The sequence below is a fragment of the Excalfactoria chinensis genome, chromosome Z, assembly GCF_039878825.1.
Source record: "Excalfactoria chinensis isolate bCotChi1 chromosome Z, bCotChi1.hap2, whole genome shotgun sequence".
Lineage (NCBI taxonomy): Eukaryota > Metazoa > Chordata > Aves > Galliformes > Phasianidae > Excalfactoria > Excalfactoria chinensis.
Window position 1 is genome coordinate 16,616,478 of NC_092857.1, and position 17,180 is coordinate 16,633,657.

General features: G+C 39.1%; 1 protein-coding gene across 4 annotated transcripts in view; it reads right to left on the reverse strand.

Moving 5' to 3' along the window:
* ANKRD55 (ankyrin repeat domain 55) overlaps positions 1–17,180 on the reverse strand; it is a 49,391-nt gene that overhangs the window by 13,792 nt on the left and 18,419 nt on the right. For all 4 annotated transcript variants that reach the window (XM_072359563.1, XM_072359565.1, XM_072359566.1 and 1 more), the window contains 3 exons: positions 5,245–5,429; positions 3,445–3,612; positions 1,320–1,978 (listed from right to left, as the gene is read on the reverse strand). In XM_072359563.1, coding sequence (XP_072215664.1) covers positions 1,320–1,978; positions 3,445–3,612; positions 5,245–5,429 — 1,012 coding nt within the window. The remainder of the gene's footprint in view (positions 1–1,319; positions 1,979–3,444; positions 3,613–5,244; positions 5,430–17,180) is intronic.

Consider the following 17,180-nt stretch of genomic DNA (forward strand, 5'->3'; position numbering starts at 1 on the left):
CCTTGATTTGCACAATGTAAAACTACCTGAATTTCTGAAATCGCCTTATCTTCTCTTACTATTAGAGAATTCAATCTAGATTTCCCATTCTATCATTCTATTCACTCACAAGTTAGCACTGTTTGCTGTGTCACACAGAGCTCGACGGTGACCTGACTTAAATGCGGGCTCCTCTCATCCTCTCAGAATGGGTTTCTGTTCATTTCTCTGGAGGATAACAGCTCATGTTTGCTGAGAGGAGGTTAGATTAATTTATTATGTAATGTTTACTCCTTGTAATGATGTACTGGTGAGTTTGGCAGCTGCTCTTGCTTGCTTCATTTTCAACTGGATATTACAGTAGTTGGAAGGCATGCTAGATGTGTTTAATTTCGGCATGTGACTAATCTCAAAGGAAATGAAGTCTGAGAAACTGATACGCCAAAGTGAACTCCAGCACATATAGGCCATACATCAAGATTCATTCAAACATGGATATGAGTCAAAGTACTAAACTCCAGGCCCCAGTTTCAAGCTTCTTTCAGAATTATTTTACTCTGCTTCAGTATTGGTACATTATCGTTTCCAGACCACAGCATAAAAAGCATTTACTCTCTCTGTAAATTTAGAAACTTGAATTCAGCCACAGAAGAAACCTAAGCACAGCACATTAACCAAGGATATGGCTGTCAGGGCTGGGAGAGAGGAAAGGAGTGATGCTATGCCTCAGAGTTAGCACATGCCTGCAGGAGGAAACGGATGCATGGTAAAGTTGCACAGCATGGCACACATGGGCTTACCTGTTTAGACTGAGAAGCAGCTCTTGGCACAGTTAGAGACTTGAATACAGCACAATTCCCTTGCATATCCAGTTCCAGGGTTAAATGTGGACACAAAGCAGTGTGTGGGCCAGCAGATATTAACTTGCAATTCACAAAACATGTTATGTGATCTGCAGGCACTTAGCTTGCTCAGGTACCTTCCTTGTTTCCTAACTACATGTAATTTTGCTGTTAGGCATAATCAGATCTCCAATTCTCATAATTAGAGCTCTGATATCTACTCAGATCTCTGATTTCCCACACCTAAGCTTCTCTCTTTTAGCTGTCAGCTGATCTTCTGTACATACGTTATCTGCGGTTGTGACTGCTTAAAATCATGGACTATCCCAGATTGGAAGGGACCTGTAAGGATCACTGAATCCATTTCCTGCGTGTACAAGGAGAAGAAACTGAAAAAGTATTAAACCATAGGGCTGACTTACCTGTTTTTTTTTCTTTCCCAGCTTGCCATATCAGTAGGGATTATATGATAAGAAAGAGATAGAAGAAGGAAATTACCTGATGGAGAACTAGGAAGTGAGGGAAGGTGGGGAGGGCACAAAAGCACATGATGAGATCTATCAGAGTTTAAGCCATTTATCACTTTGTCTGAAGGAGTTTTAATACAGGCTTTATGAGAGAGTAATTGGTTAGGTTTTGTATTCCAAGGGTTATCCAGCAAAGCCAAGCAGCTGCTTCTGTTATCCAGCAAGTCATGTTCACTCCTACTCTTTTGAGACTTGTGTGCAAAATGGTGGGTGCTGGTGCTGAAGGACATGCTTGATGTTGTGCTCTGGGCAGCAGTTAGGAAGGAATTGCCAGCAGTGATTGGGGGAAGGCTCTGGGTTCTGATGGGCAGAAGTCCATGACATTCTGCTGGCTTCTTTTCTGGTATGAGGTACTTTGTGTCTGCGGTCCTTCTTTTAAAGTCAGTATTGGTCACATGCTCATCTGGAATGTCTTTGCAGCTTGTATCCATAATGCAATCAAAAGTGGTGATGATATCGTCTACTTCAGAGGTCTCCTCTGTAGCAGATTGGTCTCTGCTTATGTCTTTCTGAATGGTTTTCTGATTCTCTTTCTTCTTTTTGCAGAAGATGTGATTCAGCATACTGAATCTTCCTTCTTTCTTAAAGAGTTTATTGTTCTGAGGGGGAAACTGATGAACTAACTCAGATCTAGTGGAAGTACAAATCAAAATGTGATGCAATTATTCACCAAATAATGAATCAAGTACTGCCTTTGTTAGCCTGTGAGATGGGGTACATACTGTTCAGATACATTTCTAGGGGTGGTTCAAGGAGGCAGAAAATGAGGACTACAAATTTATAGTTAACAAAGGCTGAAAATGATAGTACATTACTTCACTGACTCTGATGGTGTTGTTGCCTTACACTTACCTTAAAGCAGGCTCAGCACAGCTGTCAGGAATAAAAACAAACTATTCTGGCTTCAGCGCCTACCAGCTGCAAAATCATTATTCCAAATGTAAAGCAAGATCCGATAATAAGAACACCCTAGGATCTTTAAAACCAAGTGGTCAGTGTATTCTGTCTTATTCAGAAAACATGATTTCCAGCAGCACAGTCATTGCTAACTCTGTGAAAAAGACACTATGTTACATTCTTTTCCTTCATTTTCACTTCTTTTCCTAGCCTTGCCTTGCCTTGCTTTTATTATCATTATTATTTTTCAAAGTCTCTAACCCATGTACTGAGCAGGCCCAGCACAATTCCAGAAGACCTGTCAAGATAATTACCTACAGTGGTGTTGCTGTAGAGATTTTTAGATGAGATTTTGACTAATAAAATTTGCAGGCCTACTCAGACAAACAGAGCACAGCACAGCAGGGGGAGAAGGAGGAGGAGATGTAACATTACCCCTGTCTCACCATTCTGTAACAAAGGAAATAATACTGACGGCTGACTGAAAAGCAGGGGCAAGCTCAAAGAAATGCGATAACTGTCTTTTAAGTGTGTGCTCATTTGCCAACACTGAAAAACTGAAATTAATTAAATGACAGCAGTTGAGAAATATAAAGAGAGAGGAAAATCGTGAGCAATGGCGGAAGAATTATATTTTTTAACAGCAAAAAGAAAAAAAAAAGGAAACTGGTTAAGATGAGATAATTGAAGCAGACAGCTAAGGAAGGCTAGGAAATTATTTGGAAGCCCTTATTCTGAGGATGAAAACATGAGATTTATTTCACTGTCTGTCTGGCAAAGCTGCTTTTTGTTCGATCTATCTCTCTGATTATACGAACACACAGCTAATGTATATAGATTTCAAAAACATGGAAAGCACGTGTCTGAAGTTTGAAACTATGCAGACTTCATGCACAAAGGTGACTGAGCAACATCTATGCCCACATTTTCTTTGTTCAGAACCCTCTGCTGACTGGAAGACCAGCACTGTGACCGCAGAGATGAGTCTTCAGAAGATGACTAATTTTAGTGTTGCTATTTTGGTGGAAAATTTGGGTTGTGTATTGCATGTGAACTGAACCACCACACAGGGCTCAAACCCTTCAGTAGCATACAGAAATAATACTTACAATTGCTAATACTAATAATACTAATAAACACTATTAATTTCTTTTTTAGTCAGTAATGACATGTGAGCAAGATGTGAGCTCCTGCTTTACCTGTTCTCCTGAGACAGCAGTTTAATGCATGCCGTGTGACCACAGTACACTGCATATGTCAGAGGAGTGTTTTCATTGATGTCTCGAGGGCTGCTGTCTATCCCCAGTTCTAGAAGTGTCTGCACACAGTCAGCTTTCCCTGCTGCTGCAGCCCAGTGCAAAGGTGTCCTAGGGAAAAGAGAATATCATTAAAACAGATTAATAAATACATTATTGGGAGTATTAAAGACACAATGAGGCGTGTTTCTATACTGCTTCACACTGGTTTATCCCCCACTGATGTAGCTCCCAGTAAAAGGAGTAAAACCAAAGATCAGCGTCTGTCTACATGCATTTTTTTAGCTGTATTAAAGGTAGATATGAAGCTGTAGGATGCCTGTATGTGGTATATAGTAGCATCAGTTTCATTTGTGGCGTTATAGAGTAGAAGGAGCACCTGAAGTTTTCAGAGCAGAATTTGAAAGAACTCTTTGTATTGTGCACTGCACAGGGAAAAGCACTCCTCACTCTTAGACCAAACACAATTAACAGTGGCTGGCTTAGGACTCTCCAGGAAAGTATTAGCTGAAGAAGCCTCCCTACAACAGTGAGAAGGACTGGACATCTAACAGGCTGTAATTAGCCCTTTGACAACTTCTGTGCTCTTTGCTGGGCACAGACTGGATCAGATATAGTTGTCCTAAATTTGGTGGGAGAATCACCCTGATTTTCTCGTTGGCAGAGGATGCACACCATTGGAAACTAATGTCCAGTTTCAGAACTGTAGTATTACTTGCTAAATTTCTAAAAGCATGGAAAGTACCACAAGGAAACTACAAGAAAGAATAAAGATGACTTCTCTATGCCTGCTGCAGTCCCAGTGATTTCAGTTGAATGCAGTAGGAAACATAATAGAATGGAAATGTACTATGTATTTATAGTTAACAGCTTATCTTTTCCCTTCTCCAAGTGTGATACCTTCTATGGAAATAGCTAAGGACACATAATAGGAGTTTTTTTCCCCTAAAACTGCTAGGTGTACTTAAGCTACTCCCTTCCTCCTTTTCATAGAAATAGAACCTTCTCTTTTACATTTTTCTGATGTTTAGAAATGTCTCCAGAACTGTGTTGATTTTATTTCTGCTCCATTTCATTGGACTTTTCCATGAAGAATGATATTATTTTAAGTACCTTAAAACTTAAGCCAAGAAAACTTTGGCTTTTGCTCCACAAAGCTCAGCTCAGAGTGGCCAGTTGAGTCTGTTTGCATTAATTAAATTAGAAGCAAAGTTCTGTGGGAGGCCAGTGTGGTTTGATACAGGGATTTATGATAGAAGGGTATAATCATGGTAAGGATTGAGTGAGAATGGAAGGGGAGGGACTCCTGATGGTATCTTTTCAGAATACTGTGTTAGCATTTTAACTGTAATAAGGAAATATTGACATTTCTTGAATGCAAATAACAGTGGATCACAGACCCAGCAGCAGGATCCTGTTCCATTGTTTTGAGAAGAATGTCCAGTTTGATTGGAAGAAGTTAAGTCAAGTGGCAACAAAGTCCTTTCGTATATAATCTTATCATTTCCTACCAGAAACACAAAGTTAAAAAACATTCCTAGTAGCCAGTTGTTGTACTCAGTGTGATAGATGTGAGTCGGCCTGCTTTGCAGGGCTTCTGAGCAAACACAGTTCTCTGCAAGTGCGGTTCATTAACTAGGCCATGGCCTGTGAAACAGGAAACATGATTATAGAATAAACAGACCTAGTCTCAGGTTAATAGAAAGGAAGCAGCAATTTCAGTTTCAGGGTTTCCATGGTTACCTGTCGTCTACATCAAGGGCCTGCAGGTTGCACTCCGGGACCTTAGCCAGCTCACTGATTATATCACTGTAGCCCGCAGCAGCAGCAATGTGCATACAAGTTTTGCCATTCTCATCATCGTAGTTTATTATTGATGGTCCTTGGTAGTGGTCCAAGATGATGGAACACAGAATCCTGTTGCCACTCTAGGAGGAAATTCAGAGGAGAAAAGCATTTTACAGTGGAGCTCACATCAAACTACATTTTCTCTGCTAGAGAAAACTAGATAAAATAATAGTATTTTGTTTTATGTATATGTAGCCTATTCCAATATAAAAACCAAAAGCTTCCAATCTCCTGCGGAGAACAGGATTTGCTTTATGAATTTCCTAGCTGCAAAAATAATAAATAATGTATCACTGCAAATATATCCAAAAGTTACAGAGTGTAAATTACTCAATGGCTTTCTTTGAAACAGCTTGGGGTTTTAGCTGTTTTGCTAGGGCAAAGTGTGGAACAATATGAGCTGACATATTTCACAGAAATTCAGGATTGGAAGGGACCTCAAAAGACTCACTCCTGTCCAAGCATACCCAGACAAGCCATACCAAATATTTGCTCAAGTGGTTCTTGAAAACTTTCTTAGCAAGTTTGTCCAGTGCTTTAGTATCGTAATAGAAAGTTTACATTGTTTTCTAACACCCAAATAAAACTGAACATTTCATGTCCTATCTTGGTGGAAATAGATTAAAAAGATCATGATTTCTAAAAAAAAAAAAAATAATAACTTGGAAACACTATGATGGAACATTCTTAGACCATGAAATTGTTACCAACACCCCTTCCCTAAGCACACTGTGTGCACTAAAAGCAGTTAGTTTTTCTGTCCCCATTCGTTCCAGTGAAAGGCAGTTCAAATACTCCTTTGCTTTAATGATTAGTATTTCTGATTTCTATTCACACTCCTGGTTGATTTATGTTTCTTTGTTTTTGTGCCAGTACTATTATTTAGATTAAATACTTAATTCCTTTAATGTATTTACAATCAACCATTATATCCCTTCTTAGCTATTCTCTTGCTACTCTAATAAACCAAAGCCTTTCTAATTTAGCTTGTAAAATATTCTCTCATCAACCTGCTAACCTCTGTCCTTTTATGCTTTAATTGTGTATCCCTGGGGAGTGGTAATTATAATTGTACCTAGTCATACATAGACATTGTTCTCATGTCTTTGTACTAGCTCTGGCTCTACCCTGTATCTGTCAGAAGTATGTCTTGTGATATGACACAGAACAACATTTGCTTTATTTACAGCTGTACCCCACTAGAAGCTCCTAATTATTTTGTAATAACTGCTTGTGCCTACCTTCTTCTTTTCTGTGGACAATTCCAAATGTAGATTTTCCTGTTTATATTAGGAAGTTTTATTATTATTACCAAAGTACAAGACTGAAACGGTCTTTGTGTACAACTTATCCTACATGCATTATGTAAGACTTCAGAATGATGTGGCTTTCCTTGTGTGATATCTCCATTCTCTCCTGTAAACGTCTTCCAGCTTTTTCTTATTGTCAGATTTCAGTAGAAACTCTCCGTACTTTATGCCAAGTTATCAAAACATTATCAAGCAAGACACATTTCAAGGATTATCCCTGCCAGTAATTTTTTCCAGCCTCTCTTCAACATTAATTATTAATTACTCTTTACTTCTTGATCTTGAAGATACATCTTTGCTTCTCCGTATCTTTTCCCATTATTTCAAAAACGCCTGCTTGCTCCAAATATATAGTTGAAATATAGTTAGACATCCAGTCATATCTGAAGCCTCTTCTGCGCATTTTGTTATCCTCTTTTCTGATGCAGATTCCTGATAAATTTCTCAGCATTTGTAGAAAAAATTTCAGGGTGTTGGAATCTGTAAACCCCAGAGCTCACCTGCTTGTTGTATAGCCTACTTATGGTCATGCCATCCAAGTTTATTTTCTATGATCAGACATTTTATAACATCATTAACCATCTTAAAATTTGTATTAATTCTTAAGTGTCTGAATATTTGATGAAAAAGAAGTATTGGTCTTCATGTTCAGTAACACCTGGATCTCATTAACAGTAACTGTCAGCGTTACTATCAGTGTTTTCCATGCTAAAATGATTCTTGAATACATTTATTTGGCACTTGCATCACAGAAATCTCTTGTCATGTTCAGGGCTATCTGAATTTAGAAGCATACTTATATAAATTCAAATCTTACATTCTGCACATCAGGTTAACTCACTGAATATTCTTGTACAACTCAGCATTTAAATAAAAAAAAATTCCACTCTTTTTACCATCATTTTATCCACTTTTCTCCAACCAATCTTCCATTTCTAGACTAAACAAACCATTTCAACCTCTCCTCCTGGGTCGTGCTTTTCATACCACTTACATGCTTGGCCTCTTTCCAATTTATCTTCAGCCTTCTTCAATCACGGCACTCCAAATTACATAATTGTCCCACCGTGGCCTTCATTCTGCCATTAAAAAGGAAACTGCCACTTCCTGTTCCCCACATGTATCGCACTTTTGTTAGTGTGTCCCAGAATTACGCTTCTTTCTTTGTACCAACACTGTAATTTAAAGTCTACTCAATTTATAATCCACCAGTTTGTTACTCTTCATTTTTAGCAGCTTTTGCTTTTCACACATCTGTGTGGAGTGCTATTTTATTAATTTCTGTTCATTCCTAGAATTTATCAAAACCATTTTTGATTTCAGGTTCTACCAAGCAAGTCCCATTGTGCTTGGTGTTTTTACCTTTGGCTTATATACAGGTTTTATATTTCATTACCTTATTAAATAAAAACATTCTCATGAGAAGTTGCTGTGGAAAAGGACCCAGGAGTACTGGATGACACCAAGCTGAGTATGAGCTAGCAATGTGCTTTTCCTACTAAGAAGGCTAATGGTGTTCTTGGCTGCACTTGGCACAGCATCACCAGCATGACAAGAGAGGTGATCCTGTCTGCTCAGCACTGGTGAAGCCATTCATGGAGTACTGTGTCCAGATCTGGGCTCCCCGGTATAAGAGAGACTAGGACATACTGGAAAGAATCCAGCAGAGGACCACCAAGATGCTGAGGGTTGTGGAGTACTGTTCCTGTGGGAAGAGGCTGAGAGAACTGGGACTGTTCAGTCTGGAGAATAGGAAGATCGAGGGGAATCTCACCAATGTCTATAAATACCCAAAGGAAGGGTGCCCAGAAGATGATACTGGGCTCTTTCCAGTGGTGCACAAACTGGAACGCAAGAAATTCTGTTAGAGCATCAGGAAGAATATTTGTACTGTGCGGGCAACTGAACACTGGCATAAGTTTCCCAGGGAAGCTGTGAAGCTATTCAATATCCACTTGTACATCATCCTGGAAAGCCTGCTCTGGGTGGCCCTGCTTGTGCAGGAGTTGGACCAGGAGATCTCCACAAGTCCTTCCAGGAGTATCCATTCTGGGGTTCTGCGAAGATTTTGTAGAATTATCAATGAGCTGTCCCCCACAAAAGAGTATTTGATATGTCCTGTATGAGGATGATATGGACTAAGATAAGATAAAATTGTGTAAGATAAATTTTCAGGACGACTTTGTGTTATCTCTCCATGTTTGCTCAACTAGGATACCCTATTAAGGTGTTACCTTGATTCATTGGCATTCAAACATACTCTAACAGCTTTTTCTCTGAGAAAAGCAATAATAGCGTTTAAGATGGCTATTAGCCTTCTGTACTGTTTTATGTATGTAGCTCTAGTAGTAATGCCTCCTATTTATTTCCATAGAAACAACACATAAAAAGAGTACAATAACACTATTGAATAGAGCAATTCTTAGCTTCAAAACACTCTTTTTCAACACAGTCACCACCATTAGCTACACATTTATGCCTGTGGTGAACAAAAGCTTGAATGCCACAATAGTAAAGATCTGCACCAAGAGAGGTGACCCACAGGTGCTGTGGCGGCATCACTGCTAGGACAATGCTGCACATGCAGACCATCTTTCATCAGCTGAACAGATGAAAGTCAGAAGGCACCAAATATACACTATATGATGTGTGAGGTAGTGCAGTCCAGCCAGGACTGGAAATGTGATCCACAGTCTTCATTCTGGTAAGGTGCCTGGCGTTATTATCTTGCAAGAGAAAGATCTCTGGCCTGACTCTGGAAGTTCAAGCTTTCAGCTTAGTTAGCATCATGATGTAGCAGTCATAGTCAATGATTTGTCCAGATTTCAGGGAATCCAAAAGGATTAGCCCTTTCCTATCCCAAAAGACAGAGCACATTAATTTACCTTCTGAGGTTTGCATTTTGAACTTTTTCTTCTCAAGGTAATTCACATGTTGCCATACCTTGGACTACTGTTTTGACTCCGGTTCCTAGTGATAATCCCACATCTCATCACCAGTAGTGATATGATCTAGAAAACTACCACTTTGAGCCTTGTTCAAAATGGCCTGACAAGCTTGAATAAGGTGTTCTTTCTGTTTCTGTGTAAACATTCATGGGTCCCACCTCGTCCAAACTCTGCGGTTTTCCAGCATTGCCACCATAATTTCCAATGCACTGAAGCTAATATTCAGCTCTTTACACAGTTCCACAGTCATAATCCCCTGATTCATGTGGATGAGCTGATCAAGATGCCCTAAATTCTGTGGTGTGACATTTGTGTGTCTCCACCCAGGATGCAGATTGTCCTTCTTGTTGTTATCAGCACTGCTGGCCACCTCCATTTTTTTCCATATAGGGGAATTCAGTGACACACCTTTGCTTCATTTGCACTTCCATGTCAGATGCCATTCTGTCAGGCTGCTCCTCTGCTGCCATCTGTCACACAAAAACAAAATCTAACAGAATATGGACTGGAAGATTCATCCACTACTGCCATAACACCAACATCCACGTCTGATGGTGTGGGCTGCCATAATAAAACAGGAGGCACTACTTTCAGAACAGCCATCTAAAAATTCTATTTATTTATTTTTTTAATCAAACAAGGGTGATTTCTTATATTGTGAATCTTCTGCAGAAACTCTGTGGACAACTTGTCTGTGGCTTTTCAGGTTGTTCTTTTTAGGAATGCCTTCTCATAGTTACATTTATGGCGGCTTTCTTAAGTTGCATACGAAATTCTCTTGAAATGCTTATGCTGCCCTTATTCTTAGATAGCTTCCAGATGAGGTCACAAAAAATTTAGTCTTCCTGTTTAAATTCAGCACAAACCCACAGTATTATTGCTAGACTGGTGTGTTCAGTGGCAAATTTACCATAGGAAAATTATATGGTTTTGCAACCTTTCTGTGTATCCCTACATTTAATTATCCTCTTTTTGTATTCAAATTCTTTTCAGCAGTGTTTTCTGACATTATCAATTATTTTTGTTTTTATGTTTTTATGTCATTTCCCAGGGCTCTCCCCAGTTAAGTTCTTACTCACATCTTTATCAGTTCCCAGCCATTATTCATTCCCCTAAGCAAACTTTCTTAGGTCATTCATCTTGATAAATTGTATTCACAAAGGAGAAATGTTCTAAAGCTTTTCTTTGCAAGGCAAATTTTAATTGCACTTTATGCAAGCTTTTATCTGAGAGAGTGGCTAACAAAAAAATCACTAACATAAGGTTTGTTAGTTATCACTTTCACTTGATTACAATTCCTTTCCCTTTAGGTAGAATAATATGAAGTCCAGCTTCTAATAGTGCTTTCAAAGTAACAAAGCAATTCTTCAAGAAGTATCCTCTGTATGAAATACCACAAAGAGAATCCTGAATATTCAGGATGCTTTTCTTGCTTTGACATTTTTTTCCACCTCTGTCAACTCAATTTATCATCACTGTTGCTAGTGCCGTTCTTATAACTCAGTGCTTGCATATGCCCAACTGATGTGTGAAGCTAAAATGGGTATTCTATTGGCACGTATGTAGTGTCCTGTCAGAACATTACATTTTCTTCTCCAGATCTTTAGTTATACATAGTATGGTGTTTTCAATGTTCAGTGCACTGTACAGATGGTTATTTTTTTCACCTTGTCAGACCACTGGTGAAGTAGATGATACAGTGTCAAAGAGAGAACTGTAATGTGAGGGATACTGCAAAACTGGCTTGTGGCTACTGGTCATATACAGATGGGAGGTAGAGAGAAACAAGTAATAGGCTGCTTAATTGTTTTCAGGAAATCCTCACAAAGTGTTTTTCTTCCAAGTGAATGTCTCTGGAGATTATGTGGTTAGGTTGTATTAGTTTGCCTGTATTTTCTATCTCTGCCTTTAATGTGCATTCTTATATCTTTATCCGTTTATACCGCATGGAAATTCCCCACCAGCAGACACTGATCTTGCTTCTTAACATTAGCACTTCAATTTAGGGCTGTGTTTCCCCTTCTTCCACCTTCCCTCTGTATCTGTAAATCCAAAGCTTTGATTTCTCTTTGATGTCCTTCTCCTCTGACCTTGAACAACTTGACATTTTAACTATCATTTCACCCCTGTCCGTAGCAACAAGCAAATACTATTTTAACTGCTACTCTTGGAGGTAACTTGTTTTCATAAAGAAGTGCTATAAATGACTGTGGGTTAAATAAAATTTTCAGCAGTGCTTCCGGCTTCCTCCTGGAAACCATCCCTGTACATCGTTGGTGCCGTTTGAGTTGCGTGTAGTAGAATGCTGGCTGGTCTCCCAATGCTTTTATCTTTCCTCTTATCTCTCACAGACACATATAGTGTATTTTAATATGCAGCTGACTGTAGCACCAAGAGGGCCCTTGAAGAAAAGAGCAAATAATGTTTTCTCCTTCACTGAAATACAGACATGTGAGCCACCACAAGGATTTGTTAACTGGCCCATAGCTAAATGTGACCAGGTAGTTTGCCTGTGGATAGTTTGCAATTCCAGTTGAGATGATTACCTTGGTAAAAACACCTTCTCTCTCAAAGTCACATTTTTAGATTTTGAAATTCTGTTTGCTGAAAGCAAAAACCACTCCAAAGACTTTTCCCACATCATCCTGCTAGTTCAGGCTTAATCTTGATTTTTGACTCAAGGCTTTGCTGTCACAACTTGTTTGTTCAGTTACAGCTATACAAGTAAAACAGAACTGTTTCTTGAGTGTAATCTTTTCCCTTATAGGGCTGATGTAACTGTAATGCAGTTTTTCTAGTGTTTGTGTTGAAAGTACTATGGCTGGGTGTATATATATGTACATAAATATATATATATATCATATACATAAATATATATATATCACACATATATCACACACACACACACACGCATATCACATATATATATATCATATACATAAATACATATATCATTTCCTCTACTGTAACACAAGTTCAGAATTTCAACTTAGAATAAGTGCAAGACAAACCCAGTGCTGCTTTAACAGCGAGGAAAAGTCTAGTTGGACAGAGTCAACCAGGCCTCATGCTGAGGAAAGGAGTGACCCATAATACCATCTTCGGCTTTCTTCCTGCCAGCGATGCTTTGCCAGGAGTTGCCTGGAAGCAGACCAGGCACTTCACAGGGTGTGTTTCTGATGGCAAACCAACATAAATTAACAACAACTCTACTGACGCCGCTGTAGTTACACTTGTGAGACGCGGCCAGCTAACAGAGCAGCCCATTTGTCTTCCCCTAACCCTGGTACTTTGGGCTCATACACTCACTGAGACAGCACTCCTTCCTGACACAGAGCAACCCAGCTTGGTTTGACTTTGTGGTACTTTTGGGAAGAGAAAGTGTTGTTGTACAAAATACTTTGTCCTATGGTCCTTAAAACACTTCTTGCCTCTGGTACAGGAAGGGTATATGGTATTTCTAAAATATTTATGCTCTTGGTACCCTTGTTGGGTGTTAGAAAAAGTTGCCAGGTGCAGACACAGAGGCATACCTGCATGGCTACCTTACATTGCTGCCCCTCTCGTGCTCTCTTTGCTCAAACAAAAACGTGCATGACATACTGTCCAAGTCTCTCTGAGAATTCATTTTCACTTGGATTCTTCTATAGTAAGTGTGTATGATTTATTGTGTTCCATGCCTGTGACTAAAGTTACTTGGCAGCTTTCCTCTGCTAGTGCGTTGTTGTGAGGACTGATTTCTCTCTACGAGCAATTTGTTTATGTGCTTTGAAAAATAGGTCATCTTTTTTTTTTTTTTTTTTTTTTTTTTTTTCCCTGCAGTAGCAGAAGGATTTATCCCATTCTGCTATCAGAGAAATGGAAACCTTTACCTGCCAGTGCCTTTCTGTAAGCACAGGACATTAGGACATTTGCAGATAAACAAAAGGTGTGGTGCGTGCACATGATTCATGTTCTGGCATCCACTTGCAAAGTTAAACATACAGTGTGTGCTAAGAAGACGTCTGGGAATGACTCTGTGCTTCCCTGTGGCTTTTGTCCCCACCCCCCCAAATTCCTGCTAAGCTAAGTGGGAGTTCTGCAATTGATTTCCGTAGAAATTTGATTGGCGTGAATAATTACCTTGTCAACAGCATGTTCGTGCTTGAAGGATCTACTGCTTAACAGCCAATGATTTCAAGTAAGAACAGTTTTTTTTTCTGATGGTCTGGCTGTACTGGCAAGCTAGTATGTCAGTATTGTGCACTTCAGTACCACTTACAAGTCACAAAGGGTGCTTCAGCTTACAAACTGGCGTAAACAGAAGTGGAGAAGTACATGCTAGCTAAGAAGGTAAAATGGAATAGCACTGGGGAATGATCCTGGGCATCAGAAGATAGTTGACCATACTGTAAAATTATTATAAACCTCCAAATAAAGAAGTGATAGTCCTGGAGTATGTTTGTTTCTTACTCAAAGGTATCCTTTTTGCAATTCCTCTTTCTCCTCATTTTTCAACTTGACAGCTTGTTCTACAGAGCTTTGCTGCCATGCATGAGGAACAGCTTTACCTTCACTGGAATGATAACATTTACTCAGGAAAGGGATTTTTTTAAGAAAACAACTAAAAAAAAAAAATATATATATATATATATATATATATATATATATATACTTATATATATATATATAAAATGAAACTGTTTTTCATTTGCTTCTTAGCAGTCAAAATTGCCTTCTAATGTCAGTGACATGAAAAAAAGAAATTGCTACTGTCCCTTAATAGCTGTCTGCAGGAAACAGCATGTAATGTGGAGGGAATACACCTATTTTTGCACAGACTTAGTTCATACATTTTAAACAGCCATTTGAGATGCCCTGAAGCAATGTGGGTTAGTTCCTAGACATCCCGAAATACCCTTGAACTCGCACCTTCCAAGAGATACAAAGATGTTGCTGTGGCTTCCAGCTGAAGGCAAATGAGCAGCTGTGCTTTTCTTTTATAGTACATGTAAGATAATCTGGTAGTTCTTTCTGCTTGCAAGAAAGTGGGGAATGAAATAATTGCATTGTTTCTGTGGAGCACATATTCCAGGTTTGTAATTTTTTAAATGTTAACGCTGCAAATCAAAATATTAAAAAAGCATCAGCATTGCAGCTCCTCGTGGCAGAAAATTATATTTGATGGCTTCTTTTAGTTGCCACTTTCTTTTTATCCTAGAGTTTCACATTTCTTAGCCTTACAAGAAATGATTGCTAGAAATCTTGGTTTCATTGTTTGTTTTTAAAATGAAAGCTGATATTTTTACATAATCATACGACTTTGGGAGCCAGCATTTTAAGAAAGAGACCAGGAAACTTCTGGTAAAATTCATGCCAACAATGTAGGAAGCCTCCAAGTCTTCCCATACTGTTTCTGAGATGCTGATAGAACTATTATGATATAGCAGCATGTCATATGCTACTATTAATGATATTGTATTTATTATATTTTACTAGGATTTCAATGGCATTATTATTCTGGACTTGAATAGGCTTTAAATCTCATTTCAATACCACTCAACAGGTTCTGATTTTAAATATGCTTACAGGATCCCATCATTTGCTGGTTGGAATGAAAGGAGAGGAACACCTGAGACACTCCTACTGCATCCCTATCCGTACCAAATCATATTTTATGCATGAAAAATTTGACACAAGTCTTTCTCACTTCAGATCAAAATGATGTGTGTTTCCAACAGCAATATAACAACATTTGCATCGAAGGCATGAGCTCTGGCAGCTGAAAGTTGGTAGAGCAGACCTCAGGTGGGCAAGGTCTTGGCAGGGCCTGTCTGCCTGGTGGGACACCAAGCACAAACGTTATGTTCTTGGAAACAGGGAGCGTGGAGCAATTGTTCTGTGCAGAGCACTCAGGGGAACTAGGCTTCCAATAGTGGATGATGGTTTTTATGTAGTTCACTCTGTTTCAGCCCAGTGTGCACTGACTGCCTTTGCCCTGCAGCTTCTGAAACAAGTTTCTGTGCTGTGCCTGGCCTTCCCCTTTTCTGCATTTTTTAAAAATGAAATTAAACACAAGGCCCTGTTCAGCTGAAAACAGGCCCTGCAGCTGTTACTGCCTGAGCTCTGTGAGGCTCTTGTGCTCTGGAGCTACAAATGCAATTCTTAAAGGAAAAATATCATCTTCCCAGCGGCTATGGGAGAGTTTATTAAACATTTTCTGTCAGCCTCTTCAAAGAGCATGATCCTACATTCATCCTGGACTGAATGCTCATTCAGCATACTAAAATGCATATGTGAGAATGATGATCCCATGCAGCAGAGGTGTAATAGCAGAGAGAGCCATGGCTGTCCAGAGTACATCTTTCTCCTGGACCTAATAAGGCAACAGAGAGCACTGGCTGAAAGTGTTTTCTCTTGGAAAAGCCTGTGTAAAAGAAATGCTCACGGGTCTATTCCATGCTCTGGTATTTGAACCAGCCCTTCTTGACCTGTTGTACAGAGAAAAATGCGGATGGAATAAATGATTTATAAGGGTTCATAGCAGGAATCTGGCAAGAAGATGAGAACTGGAGTCCTCCTCCTCTTTCCTCTGACTTAGAAGAGCAGCTTAAGGGGAGAAAGAAAAGGGATTTGTAATTTGCCTCCAACTGAACCAACACAGATTTTGTGCATTTGCAATTTTACCCCTTTACTTTAAGTGTTGTTTTGACAATCTATGGGACAGTTAGAGGAAGGAGTTAACAGTGGAGTTAAATCATGACGTTTCAGAGGGCCACAATGGAAGCTGCCTGCACAGGAGCAAGCCTAGACAAAATGCACATTGGATTTTAGAACAGATACCTCGAGCATTCAAGGCACAGTAGTAAAGGTAGTAACACTGGTTCAGGCTGTTCAGGAGTAATGAAACTTTTGTTGAGATAACATCAGTTACAAAGGATAAAGTGTAATTATACGTGAACCATCAGAGTGAGTCTGCAGTTAAAACAAATAGATTATTTGTTCTAGGTGTCCTCACTCATTTACAGCGTATGGCAGTTTGGCGCTCTTCAGTTTTTTTTTTTGGTATCATATATTTTAAGGTGAGTGGCCTTGGATCAGGTGAGGATGCAAATACTTAGTCACTGTAGGAAAATGTTACTGAATTTTCGTTTAAGTTCTGTTTTTGCTTATCTGTTGTGCAGGTGTTTTGAATACTGATACTTGCTAAGGCAAGTGAGCAAGTAAGAACACATTAATGTGGCTGCTCTCCCCTTTTCATCCAGGATAATTTTTTGCAGCAGCAAGGTTTATGCACAACTTCTTAAAACACCATTGTACTTTATATCACTTACTACATCACATATTACCATTTGCATAACAGTGCTTAATATTGTGTGCATTCATTTACCTGTTTTTTGTTTGTTTGTTTGTTTTTCCCTAATGACCTCCCAGGCAATTTTTAGCAATTTTTTTTCCCTCCATAGGAAATAGGCACACACAGGTCAAAGGGAATTAATTATGTTTGGCTCTTTTACTTTCTTAATTGCCACAATGCTGCGGCCCAAACATTCAGCCAATTATTCCACAATTACAGCTCTCTGCTTTCTTCCCA